The 17,991-nt window shown below is 41.3% G+C and overlaps 1 protein-coding gene across 19 annotated transcripts in view; it reads left to right on the top strand.

Annotated features, from left to right (window-relative positions):
- PTPRK (protein tyrosine phosphatase receptor type K) overlaps positions 1–17,991 on the top strand; it is a 330,222-nt gene that overhangs the window by 158,515 nt on the left and 153,716 nt on the right. For all 19 annotated transcript variants that reach the window (XM_083607580.1, XM_083607578.1, XM_083607575.1 and 16 more), the window contains exons 4-5: positions 9,625–9,706; positions 12,134–12,249. In XM_083607580.1, the coding sequence (XP_083463706.1) occupies positions 9,625–9,706; positions 12,134–12,249 (198 nt within the window). The remainder of the gene's footprint in view (positions 1–9,624; positions 9,707–12,133; positions 12,250–17,991) is intronic.

The following is a 17,991-nucleotide window of genomic DNA, read 5'->3' as shown; positions in this document are numbered from 1 at the left end:
GAAAAAGGGGGTCCCCTCCCCTCCTCCAGCTTATATACACTCCTCTGTTGGGTTGCGTGCCCACATCCTGAGACTTCTCTTGCATGGAAGCCATTGCTGCTCTTCCCCTTTCAAACCCTTCCTAGTTCTAAGAGATAGTGGAGAGTGGGGAAAGTAGGGAATCTACTGACCCTTTCTTTTCCTGAACCATCCCTTCTTCCTCCACAACTTTCTGCATGCTTTCCTCTGCCTTTGACTCGCTTCGTGTCATACCTAATTCAGTTCAGGTTTGAATTTTAATTCAGAAAATTAAGCTTTGTTCCTCACTAATTCACTATTATGCAGATTTTTTTTCTTTTAAAGCCTATAATTTTTTCTGTTGACATAATTGAATGAAATTGGTAGACATAGTAGCCCCTCATGAGCAGTTAATGACTTCCAAATTAGGGACAAATAGGTCCCTAATTTTCTTTTTTCGCGCTGAATTAGATGAAATTTGGAGAGATGGTAGTTTCTTTGATGGGATGAATATTGTCAAATTCCAGAAGGATAGCTGAAGTGGGTTTCCTTCAAGGGAAGCCCTTACTGGGTTTTTCAATATATTCAGGACATTTTGGACATATCACACTTTGGATTTCCCTGAATTCACTGCATCCCTCTACTGTTTGGTACTCCCAGCTGTAGATCATTCCCTTAATTCATGCTACAGTGTTCATTCAGAAAGAAGGATATTAATATGCTTGAATTGTTGTTCAACTGTGCTAGTTTTACTACACATTTCCTGCCAAAATCACTTGCCAAACAAACTCTAGAGGACTGTCTACATCGTGAGTGATCCTGTGGGAGAAAGGGTGGGCTGAGCTGAACCAATGTATTTGTGTAATCAGTTGTCAGATGTAAACCTCTGCTGAGAAAATAACAGTGCGCATAGTACACTCCCCTGGTTGAATATCATTAGGAAAATACAATGGGGAACACTTGCTGACCAACTATGTTAAGTAATATCAGTGGTTTTAAGAAGAGGAGGATGGTCACTTAACTCCATTTTCAAATCTCGAGAGATGCATGTTTCTTCACTGGAAAATCTATAAAAGGCTAGATTACAAATTTTCCACCCAAGTGTTTGATTTAGTATGTTTAAAAAAAAAAAAATCCTCTGGGGCTCTGTCAGCAGAAAACCCTGCCGCACAGCATTGCTTAAGCACTCAAATGGAAGTAATTATGTTTTCATGGTTTCTAAATTAGCTAAGCAAAAATTATCTGGAAGTTTCACAAGGGAGATTCATTTTATTATGTCAACAAAAATTCTGTGGGTTAGGTAAAAATACATGTTGAAACATCCTTTCCAATCTCGCTGCTTCAGGAAGGAACTTGTGCTGCTCAAAAGTCTGTATATTGCAATTGCTTCCAATCTATTTAGCTCTCAAAGACCCAGTTCACACATAATGCCAAGCCAAACTGTGGCTAAGCATAAACTCACAGGTATTCACAGGGGGGGAAAATCATGGTCTCTTTGCTCCACCTCTAGTCCTCCTGCTGCTGTGAGTGAAGCCATGTTTGGCTTAGCATATTGCCTACACCCAGGCTAATGGTTTGTATCTCCCCAGAAAAACAATGAGCTGTAATTGGTTTGTTTTTCAGCTTAGAACTTGTAGTTTGTCTGGAGGAGACAAGCCTGGATAACATGGGAAGCCAAACCATGGCTTCATTTGCAACAGTGCAGCTGCAGAGGACCATGGGAAGAGCAAATCAGTCATCATTTCTCCTCCAGCAGTTTTGTTGCTTCTGAAGGAGATGCTGGACTTTTAATTGCATTGAAACATGGGAGGCTGTAGAGCTACAGTCTTCTGAGTTGGTTTAAGATTTTTTTGGTTAACTTTGCTGTGTTAAATGAGCTGACCTCCTTTGTAATGTTTCATTTTGAAATTTTAGCTTCCTGCTAATTACGTTGCTTTGAATGTACAGTATACTTTTTATTTTATTTTTTTGCAGTAACATTTCATTCTGGATTGTTTTATTTGATGTTTTAATGTGTTATAAACAGCTTTGAGATTCCACCCCCCCTTAAAAATGTAAACTGTATAGAAATGAAATTAATAATAATAATAGTAATAGTAATAATAGTCTTTAAACTGCCTACATTTAAAGAGAGAATCCTAAGAATTTTTAGTTCTCATTGTCCTTAGTGTTCTTCAGATGTCTTAAAATATAATATATATTCTGTATTTAGTAATTCAGCCAATAGTCCAGAAATACTCCTGGAGTTGCAAGAATTAGGTCAGAATGGATCAAAATTTGAAGGAAATGAAGTGAGGAAAAACCAGCATGAAGGACAAAACTCATTTCATTTCCTAGCTGAAGCGTAAGTTGGCTTTTGTGCTGTCATGATGGCAGTCCCTTCTGTCTCCAGTCCCTTAACACCATCCTTGACACCAGGCACTGGAACTGACCTGCATCTGAGATCAAGCTTCGGATAATTAAGCTAGCAAGAATCCATCTTTTCCTGTAGCTGGAGAGAAATGGATGATTTGCCGGCTGAATGATCTGCTGAAATGATAAGGACAATTAGAACTTGGCTAGCTGTGGAATCTGCCTTTCTGCTCATCTTAATGATGTAGAGCCTAGCAGGAGAAAATAAATCCTCAACCGAAAAGAAAGACCTGTCGCGTGATGAGAACAAAGTATTTGCACACGTGTAGAATTAAATGTATATTTTAAGATAAGGTGGGAGAAGCCCAGGGGTCAGTATTATGGAGGAAACGAGCAATGACATATTGTGTTCTGACAAGATACAGGCTCTTTTCCACAGCCCACTCCACAGTCAACCACCCTTTTCCAAGCCTTTCACACATCATGGCCACCTGTAATTTCCTTTGTACAGTGGTTTGTCGGGTTACATACGCTTCAGGTTACAGACTCTGCTAACCCAGAAATAATACCTCAGGTTAAGAACTTTGCTTCAGGATGAGAACAGAAATCGTGCAGTGGTGGTGCAGGAGCAGCGGGAGGCCCCATTAGGTAAAGTGGTGCTTCAGGTTAAGAACAGTTTCAGGTTAAGAACAGACCTCCGGAATGAATTAAGTACTTAACCCGAGGTACCACTGTATGTTGATTACTAGTCCTATACTTATTTTTGAAACTTAAAAATATGTGAGCATCCAGTCACCACAATGCCTTCACAGTCATCTTTGGCTTACTTGCCCTCTAAATCTATTTCTTTCTTCTGATCCTAATGGAATTCCATTGCAATAGCCCTTGGTGAAAATACATTTTCCAAGGTGCATTAGGTCTTTGGGTCCTGCCGCAGTGCTCTACAGTGTTCCAGGGGCCAAGAGTAATGAGAGGCCCTTCCTTCCATCTCTGTGCAGCTGTAGTACTACCATCCCAGCTACTGACCCAGGGGGATTAGTTTGGTTTAAAGTGAACATGTGATAATTTAGGGGGTTCTAATGATCATTTCTTTGAGAGATCCCTATGAGCCCCCAAAGCTTGTATCCTGGGTAGAGCGAGTTTTGTCAGCGTGAAAATTTTCCCAACTCAACTTTCTGAAGTTGTGTGGTGCTCAGCAAAGCAAGAGATTCTTCTTCCTCTGCTTTCAGTCCATGGGGGCCATGATAGAGGTGTATAAGATTATGCGTGATGTGGAAAAAACAATATTTTCCCCTCTCTCATAACACTAAAACCAACATCCGATGAAGCTGAATTCTGGAATATACAGGGCAGACAAAATAAATTCTTCACATAGGATGCCTCTGAATACTAGTTGCTGGAGTATACTACTGCACTCATTGTCTGCTTGTGAGCTTCCCATAGGCAGCTAGTTGGCCACAGTAGAAGAGCAGGGGTGCTCTCTTATACTTTTAAGATCCACCCTAGAGCTGATCAACAATGAATGAAGCATTGTGTTAATGGTTTGTTCATTATATTACATTCTCATTTTAAATAATTGTGATAAAAATGCACTCTGCCTTGATGCTGATGGCTTCTTAAAGGCTTAAGAATTATACAGAAATGGTGCAAATGATCTCATGTTCTCAGAAGGTGGCATACGTGACAAGATAAAAGACAATGTACAGGGAAGGAAAATGCCAGGCAAGTAAGAACCTCAGATTTTGAGAACTTCAAAGGAACTTGGTAGGGATACTATAGGGATACAGCTAGACTTCCCCAAACCACACATAAATGAGACCTTGCCTCTGTTATTAATGTTGGTATCATCTCTCCATGGTTCTCCCACTTCTAGACAAAACAAAAATATAAGAAGAGAGGTAATGAGTGTCCTCTTCTAGAGCCTCTCCTTTGGGAGGTTTTCTCTCACCTATTCAGCTTTTGACTCTTTTGTTGGAGCCAAAGAAACATGGCAAAAACGGGCTTACCTTAGAACATTTTCTGAAGTCTGGACTTAGCCTTTTTGACTCTTAGAATTATCCCCGTTCCTCACTTCTGAATTTAGCCTCATTTCTGCTTTGGAGGGAAAAAAGAATTTCTGAACATATAAGACATAGAACAATTCTGGAACATAGAGCAAATCATTCTATTGATTTGTCTCAATTCAGTTCATTGGAAGTTGTTGGCTCTGTCACATTTTTTAACTCAAAGTAAATTTGATAACAATTTCCAAGCCCTTTTCGTTTGTAAAATTACTTTCCAACATTTTTATACTTTTAGGTGCTCATTAGCATTTTAAAACTTTTTATGTCCTGTTAGAGTTGAACTTTATTTCAGTGAACGCCCCCCTTTTTAAAAAAAGTTCTGAAGTCCATTTTAGCTAATTTATATTGCCTTGGCTTTTGTGTTTAAGGACCCCATTTAACTTTCTTTTTTAAGTGTCTAGAAAATTTAGCAATGCTTCAAATTGGTTCCAAAAATTCAAGGAGTGTGCAGGAGGGGAATTAAATGGAGGAAGGGTTATTTATTGCGTTTCAGCAGTTGGGATCAAGTTGAGTACAGGAGGATATGAGAGGAGGTCATATCATTTAACCAAGTGCTAAATAAATGCTAGTGGTTCAATTAGCCATTTTGCTTGCCACTTTGGCGATGCCTGCTTTGTCAAGTGCCTGTCTTTTTATCTCAAGTTTTGAGTTTCTCATCTCACTGCTGCCAATGCAATCATGTCGGCTTTTCCATATACTCAGTGTAAAGCTGTAATTTACTATAATCGTTATATCCATTCTACTTGTAGGAAAAATTATTAGCTCAGGTTACCACCAAGCAAACTCTTGAATTTTGCATTCTTAAATAAAATGTTAACGCATTCCAGTAAAATTCTGTGTTCATGATGGCGGTTTTGTCTCTAGTTAGACCAGACTTCTCTTCTTACATTTGATTGACTAGAACTGGGGATTGATTTGTTTGTTGAACAAAGAAATTCTAAAAGAAAGGATGTAAGCCTTCTGTGATGATTCCTTTGGTGGGGTGATATTAAGTAGTATATAGAGATGGATTATGGGACGCGGGTGGCGCTGTGGGTAAAACCTCAGCGCCAAGGACTTGCCGATCGCATGGTCGGCGGTTCAAATCCCTGCAGCAGGGTGCGCTCCCGTCGTTCGGTCCCAGCGCCTGCCAACCTAGCAGTTCGAAAGCAGCCCTGGGTGCAAGTAGATAAATAGGGACCGCTTACCGGCGGGAAGGTAAACGGCATTCCGTGTGCTGCGCTAGCTCGCCAGATGCAGCTTGTCACGCTGGCCACGTGACCCGGAAGTGTCTGCGGACAGCGCTGGCTCCCGGCCTATAGAGTGAGATGAGCGCACAACCCTAGAGTCTGTCAAGACTGGCCCGTACGGGCAGGGGTACCTTTACCTTTACCTAGAGATGGATTATAATAAACACAAAACGTTGCATTGTGACAGTCTAAGCTTTATATGCTCTAGAATGTTTTTAATTGCTTAAATGATCCTGTGTGAAACCTTACAAACAAAAAAACCAACCAACCAACCAACCAACCAACCAACCAAAAAAAGACATATTCAGGTATTCTGATCTAGAATTAAATTAATTCTACATTAACACACAAACACAGAAGCTCCTCCCCATTCTTGTAGAACAAGCAGCTTACTGTAAACATGGAAGGTTCTTCCACGTTTTAGAATCCTGGAAAATCTGTGTTTTTAATCCCACCTCATAAATTCATTATCTACCTCATGAAGGGTGATGGGATGGCAAAGGTAGTATGTTTCTCTCCTTTCCTAGCCCCCTTTGTATTTTAAGTTAATGCCTAAATAGAACACATGCAAGAAACAGGCTGCAAAATGACACTCGTAGAAACATATTGATTATGCACTTTTATAATACACAATTTATAAAGGTTCTGGGAAGCATGTGGTATCTCTTCCATCGTTTATGTTTCGGCTGAGAAACTTGGTGATTGGAAGTTAATCAGTGAATATATCCTGTTATTGAGAGATGCTAACACAGTCTCTGTGTATATAGAATATACCCCATCTCTCATCTCTTTTCCACATTGGCCACTGAACAGATATGATTATGAAAGTCAGCCCAAGGTTGGGTATATATGAATCTAGGGTCATTTAATTTTGCATTTTTTTACTGCCAATTACCAATTAGAAGCTAAAAATGTTCACTGCTCATGGTGTCATGGTAGAGTAAACTTGTTGATTATTATTTTTAAAGCAGCAAAAGATTAATTTTTATAATGTAAAAGTAGTTGATACTATTTATTTTTGTTATTGGACTTGACAAAAGATCAATAATTTGCTTATTAAGTTTCATTTATTTGTTTTCTGACTATATATCACCACAATAATCCCATGATGAAATGCGAACTTTCACTGTAGCTGTTTTCTTTAGTAAGTGCTGGACCCACAGATAGCTGAGTCGGTAGAGCATGAGACTCTTACTCTTAGGGTTCAAGCCCAACGTTTGGGCAAAAGATCCCGCCTACGTTGCATGGGGTTAGACTCAAGGTGCCTTCCAACTCTACAATTATATGATTCTATGTGAGGCCTGCCTTTCCAGGAATGAAAGAATTTCCCATTTTTCCCATTGATGAAAGATGCTTAACAAAAAAAAAAAAGGTTTTTTTAATAAATAAATAAATTCTTGAAAAAGATTATTAAAAAAAAACTCTTCCCAAAAAAGTTCCTTTAAAAGAATCAAGTCCTTAAAAAAAATTCCCTAAAAAAAGTCTTTAAAATAATCCTTCCTAAAATTGTCCAGTATCACCTTAGAGACCAACTAGATTTGTTATGGTATGAGCTTTGGTGTGCATGCACGCTTCTTGAGATACCTGATTATGAATGTTTTGGACTGTTGGTAGATCTCTGTCCTCTATAAAACTGTTATATTCCCTATTAAAACTATCTAAGTATGTATACATATCATACTTTTAAAGCACACACACTCCAAGAATTTTGGGAGCTGTAGCTTACCCCAAAAGAGCTATAACTCCCATCACCCTTAACAAACTACAGCTTCCTGGGTGCTGCTCTTTCTAGGTGCTTTAAATGTATGGTGTGCACTCAGCCTAAATCTAGACTCCACTTTCTTGAACCTTTTTTTTGGGGGGGGGGGAGTGGAGAAGGTTCCCTCACTCCAGTTTCCTTCCAAATATTAGAATGCATATTTTCCCCCCTTAATTTTAGAACAGTTTCCTCCAGTGGTGGCTGCTGTGGGGTTTGTTTTCCGCATTAATATTGCATTGACCGCTCTGTAGACATGGGTGTTTGAACAAGCTGGGCTCCCCCTTCTTGCAAAGCATCTGCAAGCAAGCAAGGGTGCATAGCTAGCATTGTTCCAGGGCTTAATTGCATTAAAAAGGCTGATCTGCCAGAGAAATCAGTGCTCATATCCCCGGTGGGCGAATTGGTAAAAAAGCTGCTCAACTATCGTGTTCCCTGCCCCCCCAAAAGCTCAAAAACTCTGTGCAACCTTTCCTTAAAAAAGCTCAACAACTTTGGGGTACCCTCTGTAAAAAACAATATCAGTGAGGGGGGTGCCATAAAAAAATTCAGCACTGGGTACCACCTGACCTTCCTACGCATCTGGGGGCGCCCCAGTGAGTGGGGGAGCTGTGTGGCTTTGCCAGCGGCCTCCCCTTTCCCTGCACGTCCACCAGCTGTGCCCCATCAACCATATGGCTGGCGGGCGTGCAGCCTCCTTCCCAGGCCTCCGCAGGAGGAGAGCGATCCCTGCAGAGGCTTGGGAAAATCTCGACAACTCTGGGAAAGGGGGGGCGCGCCGGAGCGATCTTTGCACCACGGTGCCAGATATGCTTAAGACGGCCCTGTGGGGCCTGGTTCACCTCAGGCACCAAAATGTCTGGGGCCAGCCCTGCTTAACTGTTATGGGTTCCCCAAAGATTTCTAGGAACTATAGTTTTTAAAGGTGCTGAGAGATATTATGAGACCTCTATTCCCTTCACAGAGCTACAACTCTCAGAGTGGCTTAGCAATCAAGTCCTCTTTCCAGGGGACTTTGGGAATTTTAGCTCTGTGAGTGGAATGGGGGAACTCAGTGTCGGTTCCCCCTCTCATAATTGTCAGCATGGAGGCCCTAATCTGGATCACCCTCCTGCAGTTTGTATTGAGGGGAAATGTTGCATTTAGTTAAACTGGCCTTTTTTGCATGAAGGTTGCGTGAGTATCAAGACCACAGTGAAATGGTGGGTGAGTAAGGGTTAAAAAAAGCCTTCACTGGCAATTAGAAAAGAAAAAAGCAACACCCCTACGCCTGAAGGCAGAACTACACAGTTAAGATGATATGCTGTTCTACTTTGTTTTGTTTTTGGCGCGCGCACACAAACACACACACACACACACACACACAGAGAGAGAGAGAGAGAGAGAGAGAGAGAGAGAGAGAGACATAGAGAGAGAGTGTGTGGCTGCTTTAAAAAACAATATAAAAATACAATCAAATCCTGCTGCAAACGCACATTAATATCATGTTAATGCTACAGAAAATAAAATCAAGCAAGAAATCAGTGTATATGTTTGGTCCTCACAGAGAGAGATTGTGAGCTCATGATTTGGGCTGAAACGGAATACTCTTTGAATTCTAGTACTTGATGCTTCTCTCTGCATCATCCCTGGAGTCTTGCAGTGCTCAGAGTTCAGGTGGGCATGGAGATAACTCTATCCATTTATTGCGGAGGATTACACCATTTCTGCTGCTGCTATTGACACGGATTTCGGCTAGGCATCAGAGGAGCTATGATACCAGTGCCTTTATTATTCCTTCCATCACATTTTTTTATCTCTTGCTTGGCAGAAACAGAGAACGAAGATACGTACGAGCATATTAATCTTATACTTTCAGTTTCACTGTGAATGTGGTATTCAGCTGAATTGCTGAGGTAGAAAATGAAGGGCCTTGTCTCCTAGGCAGTATGTGAAAAATCTGCCCTCTTTTTACTGGAAAATACTTGCTTCCTTTTAAAATGGTATATTTGTTCTAAAGATTCTGCATATTGCAGGCCAGAATGAGAGGGCAAGGGCACTGAAGTAGCCTTAATTAATAGCTGACCTTTGTGTAAATCAAGAATGGTGAAAATGATTAAATTCAGGAGTGAAACCTAGCAGCAAGTTCAGCTGTAATGAAAAGGTGTTGTCTTATATCTGCACCCTGCACTGATGGGAATTCTGTAGCAGTGACGGTTGTAAACATTTTTTTCTTTCTCTTTGACAGGTAATATTTGAGGCCGAAGTCTCAGATGGAAGAAATGGCTACATTGCCATTGATGACATCCAGGTTCTGAGTTACCCTTGTGGTAAGTAATGATTAAGAGTCACATTTTTCTCTGTCTTTTTCAAGACAGGCTCAATATTGTCTGACTGCTTTTTCCATCATCCAGCCATTGGTGTCCTCCCTCCACCCTCCTCCTCTAGTTTTTACAATTTGTTAAAAAGTGGGGAAATGACACCTTTGAATTAGTGAATTAATCTTGTTTTCTTGTTAATTTAAATACCTGAATTTAATGTTTCTCAACATTCACAGACGTGTAGCTTATAGTTAAATGTAGATGTATAAGATTTCTGTTAGTTGGGGTTCCAGCTAATGAGAACAGAAGTGGCTTGCTGGGTGGGGTAGAGCCACTCGGCTAGCTTCCCAGTAGGTGGATTTCACTGGAGGAAGAGGGGAGAGGTAGCAGAGAGACTGGTGTAGTGCAAATGCACCAGCAGGAGGATTTAGCACTGCTGGTGCATTTGCCCAACACTGACCGCCCTGACGCCTTGCTTCCTCCACATTCCCTTCTGGTGGGCAATAGCAACCACCTGCTGGCAATCTGGCACAATGGCTCTGTTCCACCCAGTGAGCTATTTCTGGGAAACAGCATTAGAATCAAGCTTCTATAAATCCTATGTGTAAAATACCTATGTGCTTCTTCATGATCCTGTGAGATTTAGCTCAACTTATTATCAATATAATAATAACACTTTTAAGTGTTGTAGCAACCAATGTTGAGCAAATGGCATTTAAAGTGTGTGCAGAGAGCCCTATCAAAACAGCAAAATCATGCCTGAAGATGATTCGGAGACCCTCTAGGCCAAAAAGCAGTATATAAATAAACTATATTGATCTATGTGGAGTAGCTGAGTTGGTAAAGCTTGAGACTTTAATCTCACATCCCCCATTGGGCAAAGGTTTCCTGCACTGCAGGGAGTTAGACTAGATGTCCCTTGTGGTCCCTTCCAACTCTACAATTTTAAGATTCTATGATTAGTATGGATGTGCTTTCTTGGACCAAACCACCTTCACGATGGTTGCCACATCCTGCAGCAGCCAAAGCTTCCGAGAGGTTATCAAGGACAGAATGGTATAAATTTCATTATAGTAATTGATTGCTAAGTGTGCAAAGACTTGAAATGATGATCACTTGGTTTAAATCCAATGAAATAGCTGTCTTTATATCCATTGAGGGTTCTGAAAAGTCATATTGGGACTACTGTCACAACTGAACCTCTGGGTCCAGGATGAACTACAAGCTTGAGAGAAGAAGAGGCTAGAATCACCTTCCATGTGTGTTCTATTTCCCACAAATCTCCTACAATTTGCTAGGCTCCCTCAAGGCTCCTGCAACAGAGAAAAATGAAACAAATTGAGGTTTTTCATGTCACATTTTGGAAAGTTGTCACCCAACAGAATTTTGTAATACAGCATTTCATAGAGTAAAATGAGACATGAAGGCACTCTTGAGACTTCAGACTCTGAAAAGATAAACAGTTATCCATGGCTGCTTCCCTGAAACTTACATGCAAAGTTAGTAACACCTAACTATCATAGTTTGGTTTCCTGTGTCATCAAAGCCAGCTCCATGAGTTGATGCCTCCATCACCAGCTTCTTCCATTTGCAAATTTTATCCGCAAGGATAGCCATAGGTTCAATTCAACAGCAGCAGCTCTCCAGTATAGGATTGTAGGGTAGTAAACATGGCCCTTGATCCTAATTAACATGAGCCTTCCCTCACACCCCACACAGCCATAGCATTATTGAATTTTGTTTGGTTAATTGCAGACGTAATAGACTGGGCCAGTCTATTGAATTGCTAAGCCTAGACTCTTGATGTGTGGCCTGTTACCAGGTAATTTAGAAGAGTAATGCGTGTGCAAACTATGTAGCATATTTCTCTCTCGACTGCCACCGCTGCCTTTTTCAACCCTAATATTTCACAAGGATGGTTTTGTCACTGAGCTTTCCTTGAGGCAGGACAGTTAGTATGAGAAGCTTTGTCAGTGGGTCAAATGTTGCTGTATTTAGTGGTGCAGGTGATATTTACTGACAGGGATGTCTACGTGGCACTAGATCACACTATATGGAGTTAATTAAATCTGATTGTTTGTATTGTTAATGCAGTGGTTTCTCATTGCAGTGGTTTTATGTATAATGCAATGGAAGTTCACTCCAGAGTTTTTAGGCTTTTTTTGTTTTTGTTTCACATCCTTTTACGCTTTGGCTTATTACAAATCGCTTTTAATTCATGTCTGACAAGCTTCAGCAGAGTTTGTGTGGTGCAGGAAGAAAGATCAAGGCTGTTTTGTTCTCTCTCCTTGAGTTGAAACAATTATTTTCTTTCATGTAAAAAATTAGTTTTAACCAAAGGCTGCAGTAATGTGTATCTTTGGGGAGAAGTAAATGGGCTTTTTTTGTCTGAACATATTTTTGGTAACATTTTTCTCTCTCTCCACCTACACACAGATAAATCTCCTCACTTCTTGAGGCTTGGAGATGTGGAGGTCAATGCAGGCCAGAATGCTACATTTCAGTGCATTGCTACAGGGAGGGATGCAGTGAATAACAAGTTATGGCTCCAGGTAAGGCTGATTCAATGGGATCCATTTGTGGGCATACATCTTCCAAAAACAAAAAATGCAAGTTCTACTTTTTCTGGTTTATACAGGATAAGTCACATAACTGAAAAATGCTTTCCAATATAATTTTTTTTTTGCTTTATTTTTAATTTTCATTTATTTCATATTAAAAGGTGGTTGTACTTATACAGCTTTTGAGTCCCCCACTTTTATAAACAAAATCTGACTCACATGAAGATGCAGTCATAGCTGTCAACTTACAGATTTGAAAATAAGGGACCAGCAGCCTCAAAAATAAGGGATCAGCAGCCAAAATAAGGAGTTTTAGTCAACCAGCAGCCAAACGAAGCCTCAAGCGGTGGTTCCCACAGCGCAGCAACCCGGCAAAGGGATGCAGAGGGGGAAATCACTACATTAAGATGCTGCACTGGTTGGAGGGTATGCTAAGCAGCACGTCGGGGCTGCCGTCGTCCTGGCGCGAGGAGTTCCATCGGCCCTTCCCCGTGCGAGAGAGAGGGAGAAAGACTCTCGCCCACACTGCCCGCGAGCCTGGCATGAGACGGTTGTGGCGCTGCAGTGGTCGCTGAAGCACCGCCCTTCTGCATCCCTCCCCATCCCCTCCTCTTCCTCCTCCCTCAGGCTGCCTCCTCAGCCGCTGCCACCGCCTCCAGCTTCCCCTGGCAGCGCGGCGGAAGTCTCGCAAGAGAGGGGCTGCCTGCCCACCCGCCACCACCCATCTCCTCATGATGCGCCCCTGAGGGGGAAAAGGGAGAGACGGACTTGTGGCAGCTTGTGTGCGCGCTCTCTCTCGAGGTGGAGGACCCCGAGGCTCTGCTTCCCTCCTGAGCCAGGCGAGCATGAAACCCGGGAAATTTAAGGGACATCATCAGTCCGGGACAGCAGCGGGAAACGGCGCTGGGATAAGGGAGTTTCCCGCCAAATAAGGGACGGTTGACAGCTATGGATGCAGTGATACACTTTTTATTTCATCAAATATCTCTCTATTCATGGGCTCTGTGTTCTGTGTTCTGGGTAGCCCTTTCTTATAATCAAGGTATTATGTGAAATTGCTATTACACTGCAGTGAATATTCTCTGCAGTAGAATGCTCTCTACACATTTATTTTATTTAGGCACCATAACCACCCTAAAAATGTAAGCAATATGTTTTAGACTTTAAAAAATGGGGAAAATGCAGTCCTGGGGAGCAATGTGCTAAATTTGGAATTCCTTTTCAGTGAGGTGAGGAAAAATTGTATGGTACTTGTGGATAAGCGGGGCATATGTATCTGTGATTTTGAAAAACTATTTGATTGAAGTTGATAGCAAATTATACCTTGATTTTAAACAGAATGTTAAACTACATCCATGTGATGCAACTGAATTAAAGAATTCCAGATTTTAGAACAGGATGAAGTACAATCACAAAAGTCATGCCGGGTCAGGCCAAGGGTCCATCTCATCCAGTATCCTCTTATCATATATGCCTGTAGAAAGCACATATGCAGAACTGGAGCTCAGCACCATTGTCCTCACTTCTGATTTCTACCAGCTGATATTCATAGGCATATTGCCTTTAACAGTGGAGGTGTAACATAGCCATTGATAGCCTTATCCTCCATGACATTTGTTACTAATGAGTAAAATAAAATGAGATGACAGATAATGGTACTGCTCATGCCTTCTGCTTCAATGTGATAACTGTAAACATTCAATTTCAGTGACTTAAGCATAGTTTTATTTGACTTTACATGACCAGTTTAGTAATTGCAGGCTGTATCACTAGGGACTAAGAGTTTCCATTAAATGGGGAACACTAATAAAACAACACTTAGATAAGCACAAAAAAATCATTATAAAGAAGCAGAGTATTAGGAGTGCCAAAGTGAGCACACATTAAAAGAACCTGTATAATTGTCATAGCTAAGGTGCTAACAATGGCAGTGTGCAAGTACTTATGTTAACCACTCTGTGCAGCCTAGATAAATGTTGATCCAATGTGGTTAAAAAGAGCCAACTGGAAAGTTTCCATACTGTGCAGTTCTCCATATCAGATTGATGTCAGATTATTTCATTTTTATTCTCTAGGGTAGATTGTTTAACAAACAGACAAAAGCTGTTTTACAAACATATGTTTTGTTTTGTCTAAATTACATAATTAGATTTCCTCTCCTTTTTGCTAAAAACAATAAACACGTTTATTTCATTAAAAATTCAACCCACCAAGATAGTTTACAAGATAATGAAGCACAAAAATTTCCAAACCCCCCCCCCCCAAAAAAAAAACCCCCAAGAAGTAATGTGATAGAATTTGCTCACTAACCTTGTGTGGTCACTGGGGCACACAGCCAAAAGGCGCGTCATCATTTGGGGGCATGGCCAGTGCGTGGGATACTGTACCACTTCTCACATGTGGTAAGCTGTGAAGGAATCCATGTGCATAATCCTAGTAAAGGGTGTGCTTCTAGGGGAGACAAATTTAATCTGCAAAAGTTCGAACAAAAATTCCCTGAACAATTAGGCTCCATACAGATGGGGGTGTTCAGTACAGTTCTTTGGAGAGGTTTGGTTATAAAAGACTTTGCTGGTCAATGAAACTATCTACCAATTGAAGTTTTGAGGCTCCATGAGAGAAGGAGTGGCGTAAGCAGCTCACCTCACCAAGTTGGGGGGGGGTGACCTCAACATAGCTCCCTCTATATAGTTGAATATGAGTAGAGAGACTACCACAGAAGGGGACCTGAGCCAGATGGCTTATCCAAAAAGAGCCACAGGCATAAGGAGCAATACTCCAATTCCTAAACCAACAGGGATTCACACAGTACTTAGTGATTTTAATACCTAGCTTGCAAGCCATTGCAGATCCGTTTAAAAGTTGTTGTTAATGTTTATTTTGAAACCCAGGTTGATGTCTCACCTCTTTATTATAGGATTCTGACGGCAAGTAAATATTCCTGAAAGTGCTTCTTCATGTAGGATGATAAATAGATGGAAACTTTGAAAGATTTTAACTACAAATCATGTTGAAAAGCAAATCTGCCTATTATATATGAAAGTAACCTATTCAGAATTATAGAGGGCAAGTTCACAGTTGGCTGCAAGGTTCTGTGAAAATTATTGCTTTGCAACTAGCTTTCATTGCCTCAAGTAATAGGATCAAATAATTCATGAGCTCATCTGTGATAGTATTTTCTCAACAGGTGATCACTCAGTTATAATATGATGTAGTAGTGCTACATCCAAGTGCTATCTTGGATATGGCAGTGGGACTCTGAACCTACTGTGGATGTGATCTTTTCCCAAAAGGCCCACTCCCAGAGGTTTTCAACCTTTTGAGTCCACAGCTACCTTGACCAACTAGATTCTTTCTGTGGCATCCCTGTGGGGCTCAGGAGCCCAGTTATGTCACCCCTTGCCTGCCTACAAATGTTTAACACTTGGGCTGCCTGATCCTGTGTTCTACTGTGTGGGAAGATTGAAAGTCTAAGCACACATACTAGCATGTTCTACTGAACTTAGTTGGAACATACGTACTACTGAGTTAAACAGCAAAGCTTTTTGGAACACATTAATTTCATGTCCAAAACAAGATCAGGTAATTCAGAACACTAAAATCCTCTGTGTGTGCGCGCACATGTGTGTTTTGGGGGTCAGATAGAAGATTCTATCTCGGTTTAAATATCTGAGCAATAGGTTTCAGAACCAAGCTGCTTCATTCTATTTTCCAATTTGGGAATGGTAGTAAATGTGGTAAGCTGTCTCACAACGTTTCAGATCTCTTGTCCATGGCCAGCATAAGACGACACGACACCTATGTGGCCCCCATCAATAAAGTCCTTTCCTTGGAGCATCTGCTAAACCATATGCCCTGGCTCTAGGTTCAGTAGTTGATAACGGAACCACTAATGAGCCTATCCATCATTGTTGAGCCTTGGCACCAACACATCATTTGGCTTGAGCAAAGAGGTTTAACCTGCCTTTGCAGTTCCGTGTGTGTGTGTGTGTGTGTGTGTGTGTGTGTGTGTGTGTTTTGCCACACAGATCTTGGTGCTACCTTTGACTTTGGTGGATCTGAAATGAGGAGTGTTATCACCCATGGTTAAAATGTGGGGGTTTTTAAAGCATGACTGGTAATCCTGTCAGTAATCAGTCAGTAATGGCTTTAGGTGCTGGCTAAATGCCTCCTTAGTTGGCAAGTCAAAGCTGGAAGAGGGTGCCATGGTTTCACCCTTTGAGAGGCTCATCAGCATTAATGCAGCATGATGCCTTTCTTCTCCCAGCCACAGGAAAATGTCATTCCTAGTGGAGTTGCAGATAATTAAAGCAACTGGCTGAAAATAGCAATTGAAGGATAGAAAAAGAGAACGACGAATTTGAGTTCAGTTTGTTGCAACTACAACTCATGACTTTTCTCTGAGATTAGGGAATATTGTGTACATTTAGATGTTTCTGCTTTCTGTTCTGGACAACATGAGGATTAGGGTGTTTCTGTTGTGGAGGATATTGCCTTTTCCCACCATGTAAGCCACAGTATATTTATAAAAAGCAGTGTCTTCAAGGTGATGGTGCATTCATGGTTGCAAATGCTGTTTGGAATGTAGCTGTCTGCCATCTTGGGCATCTGTTGTATATTTAGAGCTTGACTGATTGGTGTGGCGCAACTTCAACCCTTTTTGCATGATCATAGCAACAGGCCTACTTTCAGACGTTCCTGCCATTTGTTTAACCTATTTATTCAAGATTGTGGATTCTCAGCAACTTTGGAAGCTGAGTGTTCCCCTATCTTTTGTCTGGCTTTAAAAGTGGGTGGCTGAAAGGAACAAGAAATGTATTGTTTCTTTCTCCCTCTCCCTGGCCTACCATACTTATATGTTGCAGAGAGTCAACAGCAAGGGGATGTCTGTGAATGGCGTGCTCGCAGGTGCCATGTTTGGGATCCTCAGATTACACATTGCCAAGGCTGCTGGGGTGGGGTGGGGGAGAGACGATAAATCATGAGAACAAACGAAAGGAGCAATTACATTGGGGCAAGAGCATATTAGTAATTATAGAATTATTTTATAAGCATTTGGAAGATAAGCAGAGTAGAACAATTTGGCATATTCAACCCATAAAGGATTCACAGAATTGGGAAAACTTGCTCAGTGCTAGCAAGCAGGCAGGCAGGCAGACAGACAGACAAACAGTCAAACAGTCAAACAGTCAACCAAACAAAAACATGCTTTTAAAAAAGAAGTAGCCTGCTAAATGGAAATGAAAATGATGGGGGGGGGGAAATGCCACATATTCACCTTAAAGGAAGAATACACTTCAGCTGAAGAGGTACATCCACCAAAATGACTGTTTTAAAAGTCTTATTTTTGAAAGACAAAATGCAATAGAGAACATTGTGAAGTTGATGCAATTGTGATATTGAAAAACAGTCTGAGGGTAGAATTTTACATCTATGGTGGATATTCCACTGGTGCAAGTATTTCAGCTAGCCAGATGGAACGATCCCCCCTCTACTTCTCCCGCTGTCCTGGGGGGTTCTCCTGACCCCCTCCCTTGAGCCAATTTCAAGGTATACAGGGGGAGGAGAGAGGGGAGGCTCCATGGCACAAGCGGAACTCCTTGCACAGGGCTTTGCCGACAGGGCTGGTTGGGTGAATCCCCTTAACTATTTTTCAGACTAGTTTAGATGGGATACATCAAACTTAAACAAAAAATGGGGGGAAAGGGTAGCTAGATTAGATGGCTTCAGATG

Source organism: Podarcis filfolensis (genome assembly GCF_964270895.1).
Source record: "Podarcis filfolensis genome assembly, chromosome: 3".
NCBI classification, from domain to species: Eukaryota; Metazoa; Chordata; class Lepidosauria; order Squamata; family Lacertidae; genus Podarcis; species Podarcis filfolensis.
The sequence above is the reverse complement of the archived record's forward strand: the minus strand, read 5'-3'. Positions and strand labels throughout refer to the sequence as shown.